Below are 13,128 nucleotides of genomic sequence, written 5' to 3'. Positions count from 1 at the left end.
ACCCACTCTGCTGAGGCCGTCGGCTAGGACGTTCCTTTTCCCTGGAATGAACCTGGCCGAGATCTTGATCTGCTCCCTTTCGGCCCATTCCAGAAATTCCAACGTGAGGCCGCACAACTCCTTTGATTTTAGACCACCTTGCTTCTTTATGTATGCTACTACAGTAGCGTTGTCGCACATCAACGCCACGGTGTTCCCCCGGAGCTTCTGGACGAACTCCAGACACGCCCTCTGCACGGCCATCATTTCCAGTACATTGATGTGCAGGTTTTTCTCCTCGGGTCCCAACCTTCCTCTCGCTGTACTGTCGAGGAGGTGAGCACCCCAACCCTCCTTGGAGGCGTCCGTGAAGAGGAGCACCTCCGGAGGGTCGGCCGCGAAGGGCATCCCCTTGAGGGTGTTCGAAGTGTCGATCCACCACTCGAGGACCTCCTTCGTTTCCGTGGTCACTGGAACTACTTTGTGAGGGGTCTCTCTCTGGTTCTAGGCTTCTTTCAGGTTCCACTGAACTCCTCTGAGCTTGAGTCTCCCCTGAGGGACTAGCTTCTCCAATGACACGAGGTGACCTATCAGTCTCTGCCAGTCCTTGGCCCTCCTGGGCTGACCCGACAGAAAGGGCCGTAGGATCTGGTTCAGGTTGTCTAGTCTCTCCACGGAAGGGAATGGTTTCGCCAACCGGGAGTCCAGAACCATCCCGAGGTAGGTCATCCTGGTGGACGGTATCAATTGGGATTTTGCCAGGTTGATGGTGATACCCAGGACGTTGCAGAACTGCAGGAGTTTCGCGCCTTGCCCCCTCAGTACTTCCCTTGAGTCTGAAAGCAACAACCAGTCATCCAGGTACCGAATCAGGCGGATGCCCTGTTCATGTGCCCAGGCTGAGACTGTCGCGAAGATCCTCGTGAAGACCTGGGGGGCTGTGGATAGACCGAAGCAGAGGGTCTTGAACTGCAACGTTTGGGTACCCCATTTCACTCTTAGATACTTCCTGCTGGAGGGGTGGACAGGGATCTGGAAGTATGTGTCCTTGAGGTCTATCGACATCATGAAGTCTCCTTCCCTCAAGGTTGCTAGGACCGACTTCGGAGTGTCCATCTTGAAGTCGGTTTTACACACGAACTTGTTGAGGGCTGAGAGGTCTATGACTGGTCTCCATCCCCCTGTCGCTTTCTCCACCAGGAAGAGTCTGCTGTGGAACCCTGGCCCTGGGTTCTTGACTGGCTCCATTGCCCCTTTCGCTAGCATAGCAGAGACTTCTTCTTGCAGGGCTGTCCTTCTCAGGGGGTCTTTCGGTGCCAACCATTCCGCCTGTAGATCTGGTATCAGATGTGGGGGTTCCGCCCGGAAGGGCAACCTGTATCCTTCCTTCAGGACCGTCATGGTCCACGGATCCGACCCGTGGTCCCGCCATACTTGCCAAGAATTTTTGAGGCATCCCCCCACCTGAGGCTTCGGCAGGAGTAGGGGGCCTCCCTCCCTATCTCCTTCAGGAGGCACGGCCCGAACGTCCTCTTCTGGAGGCCGAGTAGGAGGGCCTAAATGTTGACTGCGTGGTTGCAGAGCCCCTACGGGAGGGCTGAGAAGACTGCTGCCAGGACGTAGTAGGAGCGTCTCTCCTGGGCTGGTTAGGTGAGGTGCGAGGAGGAAGAGGGACGTCCGAAGGAGGTCTCCTATGGTTGGGTCTTCTTGCTGGAGGAAGTCTCGGTCCCCCCACATCCTTTAACTTCCTCACCCTCTCCATCACTTCTACTTCCTTGAGGGGGAAGACAGTCTCGCCCCACAGTGGAAGACTCCTCAGGGACCTGGCCTCTCTGTCGGGGAGCCGCCTTACCAGTTTGTTGAGTACAGTGTCCCTTTTTCTCAGGATCCAGTTAGCGGTTTGCGTAATTGACTGATAGGACAGGAACTTCAGGGCCTTACCTCCCGAGCTAATCAGATTTTTCAGCAGGGCCTGATTTTCCGGAACCGCTAGGTCGTACGAGGATTGGAAAGCTACCAGCGTGGAGGCCCACCAATCCAGCCAGGATGACACATGCACCAGGTCCCTGGACAGCTCCTCCATCATGGCGGTCTCCGCTGGCGAGAAAGAAACCGGGGCTGTGGTCGCCCTCTCTTCTGCTACCCCTTGTCCCAAGATGGCGACTGCTGGTTCTACTGCGCAGGGTCCCGCGCGGTGGCCTTCCGGGCGGTAGAACCGCGACTGAGTCTTCAGGCCCTGGAGAAGCCTAGAGGCGCTCTGGCTCTTGGGGGCCTCCGCATGGTTAGCCACTACCTTGCTGACATGTGCCAACCCGAGCTTCACGTCTCTAGCCACCGGGAGCGCTAGTGAGGGCTTCTGTTGAACGGGGGCATCCACCATCCTGTTGAGGCTCCAGCGCCAGAAGTCGTCAGACGAGGGCTCCGGTTCATCCAGCCTATGGTGTCGTCGGATGAGGCCTATGACTCTCCGGTAAACGGAAACCTCCGCTGGAGAGCCTTCTTCCCCGTCCTCTCTCTTGTCTGCGGGGGGTCCTAGTTCTCGTGACGGCGGACCTCCGACGGGGGGAGCCGTACCAGAAGGTGGCATCCTCTTGGAGTGGTCCGATTCCCTCGCTACAGGCCGTAGGACGGGCATCACCGCTGGGACGAAGGTCTCCGTCATTGATTTCTCCCTTCTACTGGAGGACCAGGGGTCAGCGGGCTTGCCCGTCGAGGAAACTAACCTATCTCGTTCTGGACGTCTCCTTGGAGATCTTGAAGGGGCGACTCTCTCCGCTGGGCGGGTGGAGTCGGAACCTTCGCGGACCTATGCCTGTCCCTCGATGTCTGATGCGACGAGCTCCTCCACCGGTCAAATCTGCTCCTGTCGATGAATCCTACTGGTGATCGGGGTCTGGGGAGCCATCCCGAGGTGCCCGCGACGGCTGCCGCCCCCAGGAGTTGGCTACGTGGGATGGAAACCCGCACCCATTCTTCCTCCGGAGAAAGACTTCTCCTGAACTTCCTCCTGGGGGACCTTGAACGTCTATCCACGTGGCGGGGTCTTGAAGACGAGCGCGAACGTGATCGTCTCCTGCGAGACCTTTCCCGTCGCCTACTATGGTCTCTCGGGGCTCCTTCATCTGACGAGTAAGAGTAGGCCTCAAACGAGGAAGCTGAGGATCTGTAGGGTCTCGTTGGAGGGTCCGAAAGTCGACGTGTCGTTGTCGGTTCTGCATGGGGCCCGGCCGACGACGCAGGCTCCATAAAAACCGCTGGGAACAACGCTGACGGTGTTGGAGGGGAGCGGGGGAGCTCGTCGTTGGGGAACCAGGCCTCGAAATCCTCTTCCATTTTGTGGGGTGATGTGAAAGGCGTCTTGGGAGGCGCCCACACGAGGGCGTCTGATGGCGGCGAGTCGTCCTTCTCGGCGTCACCCTTGGCTGCTGACGCACCTGAAAAGCCCGCCCAAGAGGCGGGAGAAGAAGCTGCTGCCGTCTTTCCCCACATAGGATCTTCCGAAGATACGGGGCCCCCATTGTCCAGGGCCCCGACCCCTGAAAACACACCCGTCCCTCCCTTAGGCCCCCCACTTGCCTGAACAGAAGACACAATACCACTGTCTGGTAATTTAGACTCCTGGGGAAGGGCCACCGGCCGCTTCCCCGCAACAGACTTACCTCGACCCCTACTCTGGGTTGGGGGAGAAGGTAGAGAAGCTCTATCAGACAGGACGCCGGGCGAAGCGAGAGGCGAAGAGACGTTGGACTTCCTCGGGGACCGTCGATAGGCTTTCTTCTTTTTCGTGCCGTAACGCACCCACTGCACTTCATTCCAGGACTCGCACTCCGGACATGTGGCTGTAGGGGAACACACACTGCCCCTACACGACGAACACAAGGAGTGCGGGTCAACTTCGGGTTTTGAGAGAAAAGCGCCACACGATTTACCGGCCATAGGCCCAGGGCAACGACGGGGCTGCTCCATAACGAACAAGTAATATACCGCGAGACACAGGAACACAGGGGGAAAGGAAGGGAAGCACACAAGGAACCGCGTGGGACACAAAGGGTCGCACTAGGTTAGAGAGAGAGCGTCGTTGTGTTAACGCCGACGCGACCAGAAACTTACTGTGGAGCGAGACCTGAGAAAGCATGCTCTCTGACCCCGGGTCATCTCTGGGCGCGTATCACTCCGCCAGAGATTACCCCGCATAGAGAACGGGAATAGGGTAAACTACACAAAATTCTGGTCGGATGGGAGGAGATCCCAGATACTTCTAAGAAAGCAGTTCGAGGCAAGTACTCCGTGTTGGAACAATAAACTTTTAAAACAATAAACTTATACTAGCCAACACACTCTCCCATTTGGAAAATTAATACTACTGTATAACTAAAACCAAATTTAAGAAAATTTTAGATTCTTAGTTACACTATATATATACTCCTAGGTTTCTTTTAGTTAAAACTTTGCAAAAACTGACTTGATATGCCACTTTGCCACAGACAAAAATTCTTTCCAAAGAAAGATTCTTACTGAAACTAGAAAAGCACTCTTAGAGTGCAGCTTATTTTTCAAAACCAGCATGCCTTTCCCAGAATCAATTAATCATTTCCAACTCTTTACATAACAGTTTAAAATCCCTCCAAGTTTCGTTACTTTACAATTAAAATTGTGGTCATAGTGTTGATGACCAGAATTTGACCTTTTGTTTGACCATGACATTGGACTCAACCTAATCAGAGTTTAAAATCCCTGCAATTTCATTACTTACCGATTAAAATTGTGGCCGTTTGGTTGATGACCGGAATTTGACCTTGACCTTAACATGTATTAATTGGCATGGATTTTCATATATTCAAATGTAAACAAAGTTCGAAGTCTCTGTGACAAAGATGTCCAAACTTAAGGCTGATTACATGAATTGGACATTTTGCTTGACCTTGACCTTCCAAAATTTAATCATTTCCAGTTTTTTACATAATAGTTAATTCCTGCAAGTTTCATTACTCTACAATTAAAATTGTGGCCAGGAAGCTGTTCACAAACAAATACGAAAACAAACACACTAACAATCACAAATGGGGTAAAACATAACCTTCCAACTTTAAATACTTAATAACCTAAATTATCAGACTATCCAAATTACTTCTTGTTTGGATACATTCCTGAATTTGCACCAGTCAAAATAAAATGGCAATGTCTTTGCATTTGAAGACCTAAGACAAACTATCCATACGACTGTGAAAAAAATATGTGCCTCTTAGGACAGAGTGGACAGAACCCATCTGGTTAGATAAAGAACATAGGGGTTTGGGTGAACTAACCTCAAAACCCCTTGTCTAGTAACATTTGAATCTGTAAGGCTCTCTTCTTGGACACCCCCAAACAACTGATGGCCCTTGTACTACAACCTCTCTCTCATCTTTACCACCAACGAAGTTAGCTAGAGGTTATGTTTTACCCCGTTTGTGAACAGATTCCTGGCCACAATTTTAATTGTAATTATGAAACTCAAAGGGATTAACCTTACTCTCTCACCTACTATAACTGTTCAGTGGTACATAGCAAGGTGGAGGAAATTTTAATTAGGTAAGCAGTCCTTTTAAAAAGACACTCCAAAATAGAACCAATGTTCAGTCGCCTCAAATAGTGGTAAGGCCTTCTACGGTCTTGGGTTGGAGTTCTCTCATTTGAGGGTAAAATTCAGAATAATCTTTTGATAATTTGCTCTTTCATTTTTTTTAATATATGCTGGCCAGGATTAACAGACGGGCCAAGGATGCCTGATAGTCTATTAAGAGATTGCCTTTTCCGTAACTTTGCTTTACCATCAACTTGGATAATATTCAAACTCATCACTGTTGTTTTTAATCATGCATATGGTCAATATTCAAATTATTACTATAATTATTTTGTTATTCTCTTTTATAATTTATTTACTTCTCGGTTTCATTTTTCACATCGGGCTGCTTTCCCTATTGAGGCCCTAATGCTTATAGCATTTTGCTTTCCAACATAGTTTGCAGTATAACAAGTGATTATAACTGAAATGACTCAATACAGCTATAGTTTTATATTCTTGCCTATGTGTATGAGCAATTCAAAAAAAAAAAAAAAAAAAAAAAAAAAAAGTGATTTGCAAATTTGTTTGACCATTTCCAAAATCTTACCTTTGTTGCGGTGCTGGGATCCACTAGAGACGGGAAACTGTTCTCGAAGCTTGGCATGATCTGCTAGGCGTTCTGCATTAGTTTTAGTTGGTAACATTGGAGCATTCTGAAAGATGAGTTGCTCTTGTTAAGAGGATTACTAGTTTGAAAATGCAAGTTCATGACAAATATTCAACTAAAATATGATGCAGAAAAGACATTTCAATTTAATAGACTCCCAGCTTTTCCCTTGAGGTAAGACTAGACAGTCTGATGTTAAAACCCAATCAAGGAAAGGTCCTTTTTCTTTGGTTACACAAAGTGAATAGTCTGCCATATTTATTCAACCTCTTCTTTTTTCAAACAAGAGAGCACATCATGATACTACTTCAAGTTACAGTATTGTATTTTGTGTAAACGATTCTTTAACTTAGTTAAGCAGCTCTAACAAAATAGGGTTACCACAAAATCAAATCAGCATTTGTACTCTTGTGTCTTGGATTAGTGTTCTCTGTCTCAAGCACAATATTTGTCATATTCTGACTTTTTTTTCAAACAGTATGCTGGACAGGCTTAACGAGACCTATATTCATAACAGGTCTTATGCGAAACTAGGTACACATTCCTAATATACAGTAATGTACATTGTCCTCACCTATGCCCTAGGAATAGCATTGCAATTAAGAATTATTGGTTTCTTGAACCCTAGAAAGAAGAACCCACATGAGCATCTCATTTGTGGTATATCTGTATACACACACGGTAGTTTATCAAGACATTACCTTACCCTTATCCTTTATTTCCTTCTTATTTGATTTCCCTTTTCAAAACCAACACTACCAATCATCCTTTAATCAAAGAGACTATTCTGGGGATGGCTCTGCCTTGATAAGCAATCTTTACCAAATTTAATCGATTCCAAACATTTCTTGCAAGCACAGCCTATAAATTTGAAAGTAGAAACACTTATTAAGTATGACAAAACATTTTTATACTTCTTTATGTAGATGCTGCGCAAATTCCTGGACCTGTGTTCTAAACCTTATCAGCAAGTTGTAATGTGCTATATTATCTGGGGACTTACATTCATTGTTAATTAACAAGAAATAGATTATATAAAGGAAAACTTATCAATCATACCTTAACGTAAAACAATAGATGGCATACATTGACTGGCTTGAGTTGGAAATTGATATGTTTGCAACCTAATTTTAAATATCAGGACACAATGTTGAATTTTGCCGTCAATTTTATATCTCTGAACACCGATGGTCATACGTTACAAAATTTGCAATTGTTTATGGGCAAAACAGCTCTGGGATACATAAAGAATTACGGAGGTACGAGGTCAGAGACCTCGTCTCTTATAGATTTACTGTTATGATCACATAAAAGTGGGATACAGCTCCAACACTTACTCCAGGGAGGTTATATTTTTAAGCTGATCAACTGAGTAGGAAACATAAGTCAAATTATTATTTAAGGATATCTGGAATTGGAGGAAGAAACCCAACATACTGTAGATGTGTTTGCTACGTCCCTCAACATAGACATAGCCGAAGTGTTCTGTTCTCTGGTTCAAGCTCCTGTGGCTTGGAGAGTGAATACATTGCTACATAATTAGTCCAGTATGACCTTAACGGTCACCTAATAGCCCTAGTGGGAGTGGTTCCCAGATCAGTGGCTTCAGCTGTCATAAGTACCAAACAGCCTCTAATGAACGTAATGTAACACATTATAGGATCAACATGCATCAGCAAACCACATGAAGACTAACTTCGTACCCTTCAATAGAAGGGTTTTCATAGCTCTTAGACTGGACTGTCTATTTCAGCTTCCAAAAGTGTTTCTACCAATGGTATAAACCAAAGGCAGTGACATATTTATTCAGATTGGTGCAAATTTAGTGGGGTTTCAGTTTAAAAGATCAGTCTGACAATTTTTAAATTACTTCATTTCCTAATTTACATTAAGAAATTGCTTTTCTTAGTTACCAAAAGGTAGAGGTCAATGCTTAATACAATACTGAAGTATATTGTGTATTGGGTTAGATTCATCCACTTAAAATACCTTTGAAGATTTATTGAAATCTTTCAATATTGAAAAACCTCTTATCATTTGGAATTTAGAAGTTTTGCTATATTCAAAATTTCCGGATATTGAACTATTAAAAAAGATAGGCTTGACTCATCTTACAGTCAAAACAAGTCTTCCATTTGGCTTTGGCATCATGCTAAAGTACATGTACAGAATATCATTGCCCACTCCTTTCCACCTATACAGTGCACTGACTTTACCAGAAGCATAATCCACAACACAAACAAATACAAGAATACCCAGGTACAACAACTTCAATTGTCGCGACAAGAAATCAATTAGCGACAACCAAAATTTATATGGGTGGGTATGTCAGGCAACTGGGCAGGATCATCACCCTCCCTTCCTTTGCCTACATAACACCTGTTAATAATTTTATCATTAAGCTTTAACTAGCCTTCATCTTTTTCTTTAATATACTGTACATATCATTCTCTTCTCTGCCATAGCTTGAAGGCTCTAATTGCCCTACATCTTACTGGCAAGTCTCTTTACACCGATCAATTTTCAATGACATATAAGCCAACACTTTTCCTTTATTTTGACTATTATACTTTTCAGGCTCCATGTTTTCATTCTTTGGGCATTTTTTCTTCATCTTTCTATCAATTTACAAAGGAAAAATATATGTTCTGTTGAGTAAGCTCTATTCTGTATCACAAAATCAATTTTATTCCTTAACGCTATTAATGCTTTTCACCATAAATGTTACAATTTCCCCAATCCCTACAGGCTATCAGTTTATCTCTGAAGTTTTTAATGTGTTCAGCTTTTCTAATCATTGACTTTGATAAATTCCCAAATAGCTTTTCCTTCCTAGTTCTGTTTGATCATCAAAGGCCACTTTGGTCTTCCAGTAATATCCTTCCATCACAGCAACTGTTAGCACTTCAGAGAATTCTTGCTTTTCTTCTGGCCTTCCTATCGTATCTTCAGCTAGTAATTCCTTCATGGATAGAATGCCTGCTTTGAGTACCATTTCACATACTTTTATATTTCTCTGTCAATACCAATGGTTTTTTAGCCAACTCTTTTATACCTTAACTCTCATGTACAAAAGATATCCACTTTTTCTTGTTAGTGTTTTCACCACTCATCTATTTTTCCAAACCACAATTCCAAATTCTATGTTGTTTATTCTAAGTAATTTTGCCTTATTTTCATCTTCACCAAAGATGACTTGCAACAATCTCCTCAACTTGACAGCTACCAGTTGCTAAAGAAAAATTTTTTTTTTTCAACTATTATCTTTGAACAGCTTCCTTTTTCAAACGTTCTGTATGCCCTTCCTAGAAACACATATCCACTTTTTTCTTTAATTTGGACTGACTAATTGGTCACCAACTCGTTATGAATTCTGTAACTAACAGACTGCAGTCATCTGATATGTTGATGAAAAGTGTAGAGAACTTGGAATATTCAGTGTGTGAGTGGGCTAAGGGAAAGGGAGAGCAAAGCAGAATAAACCTATTGCAAAATTAGCTAGGATGGGGAAAAAACCGCAATGTGACTGAAAAGGATGGGAGAAAAAATCGCAATATAATTGGAAAGGAATCAATTTATTTCAAAGAATTACAAGCACCAAGGGTTATATAAATGACACTTCAGAAAGAGTCTGCAGTAAACAAAGTAGCAATGAATAAATGAGGCCTTGGACTCTAAGATGCACAAATGTGCAAAATAACAGATTGAAGATGAATTAAGACAACATGCTAGAAAAGCACGCAATACAGACAAGGAAGGGGAGCATTTGACAAGTGAGATAATGACTCCCCCCCATACGGGAACTCCCACTACCTGGCAATAATTTTGTTACCTTTACCCCGGGCATAATAGTTTCAGGTAAAAATAAGTGGTTTATAATTTGTACGCATGAATTTATATACAGTGCTATACTGTACTGATATCTTATTCCACACTATTTAGGTTCTAATTTGAACTTCCTAGGGAATTATTTTAAAGATTCAAAGACTGCTTAAATGATTAACATCATCACCCCAAACTATTCTAACACTTAAATATCATGATCTGGTACACTTCAAATAAAAGGGCACATTCATCCACCTATTCTTTACAAAAAAATTGAAAAGTATTATGGCTACAGTCAATTTACTATTGCACAAACTATTGACTTATTCATAAGAGAAAATATTAACTCTTAATAACTGGCAAGTGTCAAGACATTCACTAACTAAACGCAGACTTTACCGCTCAATATATGCAATTTATTTTGTACAAATGATTGAACTATACGTGATTTAGTGGCACTCGAGTTAAAGGGCTAAGAAAATAATTCCCTAACTATAAAGACATATATTATGCAGAATACAGCACTCTTATAATGACATATCACTACACTAAAATAAAACCTTATGTAATTAGACTAAGATGAAAATGAATAAGGTTTAGTTAAATATCAATGATGAGAATAAACTAAAAGCACAGATTTCTTAAATTACAAAATCATAACAAGTGCTCGAACTAACGTGTTTATGTGGTAAACTCACAAAAATGAGAATTATGAACTTACTCTGATGTTCATTAATATAGGCTTGCTGTCTCTAACATTGAAGGGATGACGAGTACAGCTGAAGGGCTTATCAGGATTATTGTCATCTTCGTCCGAACTGGGAGATGCATCGCTCAACTCGGCATCACTGTAGTTACCAGAGGCTACTAACTGCTTACAAAAATCTGAAACAAAAAATTATCCCTATATGTAGGCATCACAATCATGACAGGAATCTTTATTTTCCTATGACTTTTATCTCTCCAGTAAACAAATAGTAAGTGTCTATTTATAAAAAAATCAATTGAATGTTACAAAATCATTGAAAAGATTAAATATCTCATAACACTACAAGAGTAACTGCACAACTTAAGAATCACTTGTATCATACTTCTTATTTCACCATAATGACATTTTTGTCTTAAACTTTACTATCCTTTCTACTCCACAAGGTCTGAGACTCTACACCCACTTAAGAGGACCTTTTTTTCAACTGCAATGGGTTGGTTGTCTAGCCCAAAAACTAATAGCTAAACTTTACAAGTCCCCCTAACCGCCAACCCAAACCTAACACAGCTTACAATAATGTACTGTATACTGTACCACGTTATACAAAAAGTCGATATTTACTGTATACCACATTATACAAAAAGTCAATATTACACAGATTAATGTGTACTACACCTCTTTTAAAAGGAGAACTACAACAAGAAAACTATTCAAACCCACAGGCCAACTTGGAGAAATCTCTGCTGCCAAAGTTGAAATAGGTTACATAGTAAGAAATGACAGTTGGAATGAAGGCAAAGCAGAAGACTTTGAAGTGATGAAGGAATACTGCTATAACACTTAATAAATAACTAAAGTAAACAACTTGGGGTACAATGATGACAGTACTACCACCCAAGATGCTCATTATTGAATAGAAGTCTGTCCTCAAAAGAAACAAGTAGGAGAAAGTTGAACCTGCTTGAGAAGAGGTTCTGATTTTTCATGCTATAAAGAGTAGCCTATCTTAATTATGGAATTGTTATTGATAAAAAATAACAAATTTGAAAATAATTTGTATTCTTCCTGACATACAAACCTCAAGCTATTTATAGGGTATACTTTCGGTGCAGCTGAAAGACGAGCCATGATAATTTTAGTGAGGGATAACTACCCCATCTGCTAGTTAGCGGGTGGGGGTGGGGTAGACTGGCTACCCTGCTCACTCACACCTCTCGGCTGAGTAACCACTTTGCTTTATGGCAGGACTTCTCAGGGGACAGGGTGGCGGGCCAATTTGAACAAATAGCTCCAGGTTTGTATGTTAGGAAAAATACAAATTATTTCCAAATTTGTTATTTGTTCCGACACATACAAACCTTCGCTATTTATAGGGTGACTTACTCTTGGGAGGGAGGAAGTCCTCACCAACTGGCCTTGGTCATGACCCGGGGTCCTCTCTGACACATACAAACCTTCGCTATTTATAGGGTGACTTACTCTTGGGAGGGAGGAAGTCCTCACCAACTGGCCTTGGTCATGACCCAGGGTCCTCTCTGACACATACAAACCTTCGCTATTTATAGGGTGACTTACTCTTGGGAGGGAGGAAGTCCTCACCAACTGGCCTTGGTCATGACCCGGGGTCCTCTCTGACACATACAAACCTTCGCTATTTATACGGTGACTTACTCTTAGGAGGGAGGAAGTCCTCACCAACTGGCCTTGGTCATGACCCGGGGTCTTCTCTATTTCGATTTGTGATCAATAGTAGAAGGGACCCTACCCTCGCTAAAATCAAGTGGCGATTTGAGGGAACTAATAGTGTGGCTTGTCTTTAACAAAGGAACTCGAGTACAGAACCTATTGTTCTTAAAGACTTACCCAATACCCTCCCTCAAAAAGGTATTGGGGACGTAACAAAGTATTCTTCTATACTTAGGAAGCACAAGGGAAATGGGTCTTACCTGCAGCGAGGTGAGGTCAGCTATGCTGAGGCTTGCGGAGCTGTTTTCCCCCAGAGGGAAAAGGTGAAAGGAAGAAACGATGAAAGGAGCCAGGCATTCTTACTTATTCACCCCAGACTAATCCGGGTAGCCTCAGCCCTCAACCCTCTGCCACTTGTCCATCAAGGAGCCTGAGGTGTTTAGACCATTTGTTGTGCGACCACCACAGGACCAATGGAAAAGGTCTCCATGTTCTTGTGGGTTACATCTTTGCAGGTAGTGGGCCATGAAGGTCGATTGACGCTTCCACATGCCCACTTGAAGTATCTGCACCACAAAGTAGTTTCTTGAATGCCAGGGACGTAGCAATGCCAGTGACTTTACGAATTCTGGGTTTTAGGATGGAGGAGAGTCTAGATTAAGAGTAACCTCAATTGCCTTCCGATCCCAGAGGGGTAGAAAATCCTTGAGGTCCTCC

The 13,128-nt window shown here is 43.4% G+C and overlaps 1 protein-coding gene across 17 annotated transcripts in view; it reads right to left on the bottom strand.

Moving 5' to 3' along the window:
• The window catches only part of LOC137625854 (protein Son-like), a 137,733-nt gene that overhangs the window by 68,950 nt on the left and 55,655 nt on the right, over positions 1-13,128 (bottom strand). For all 17 annotated transcript variants that reach the window (XR_011040924.1, XR_011040925.1, XR_011040926.1 and 14 more), the window contains 2 exons: positions 10,738-10,901; positions 6,132-6,237 (listed from right to left, as the gene is read on the bottom strand). Coding sequence is in view for 13 of the 17 variants with exons in the window: in XM_068356758.1 (XP_068212859.1) it covers positions 6,132-6,237; positions 10,738-10,901 (270 nt within the window). In the remaining 4 variants the exon portion in view is untranslated. The remainder of the gene's footprint in view (positions 1-6,131; positions 6,238-10,737; positions 10,902-13,128) is intronic.

This window comes from Palaemon carinicauda, chromosome 33, assembly GCF_036898095.1.
Source record: "Palaemon carinicauda isolate YSFRI2023 chromosome 33, ASM3689809v2, whole genome shotgun sequence".
Taxonomy (NCBI): domain Eukaryota; kingdom Metazoa; phylum Arthropoda; class Malacostraca; order Decapoda; family Palaemonidae; genus Palaemon; species Palaemon carinicauda.
The sequence above is the reverse complement of the archived record's forward strand: the minus strand, read 5'-3'. Positions and strand labels throughout refer to the sequence as shown.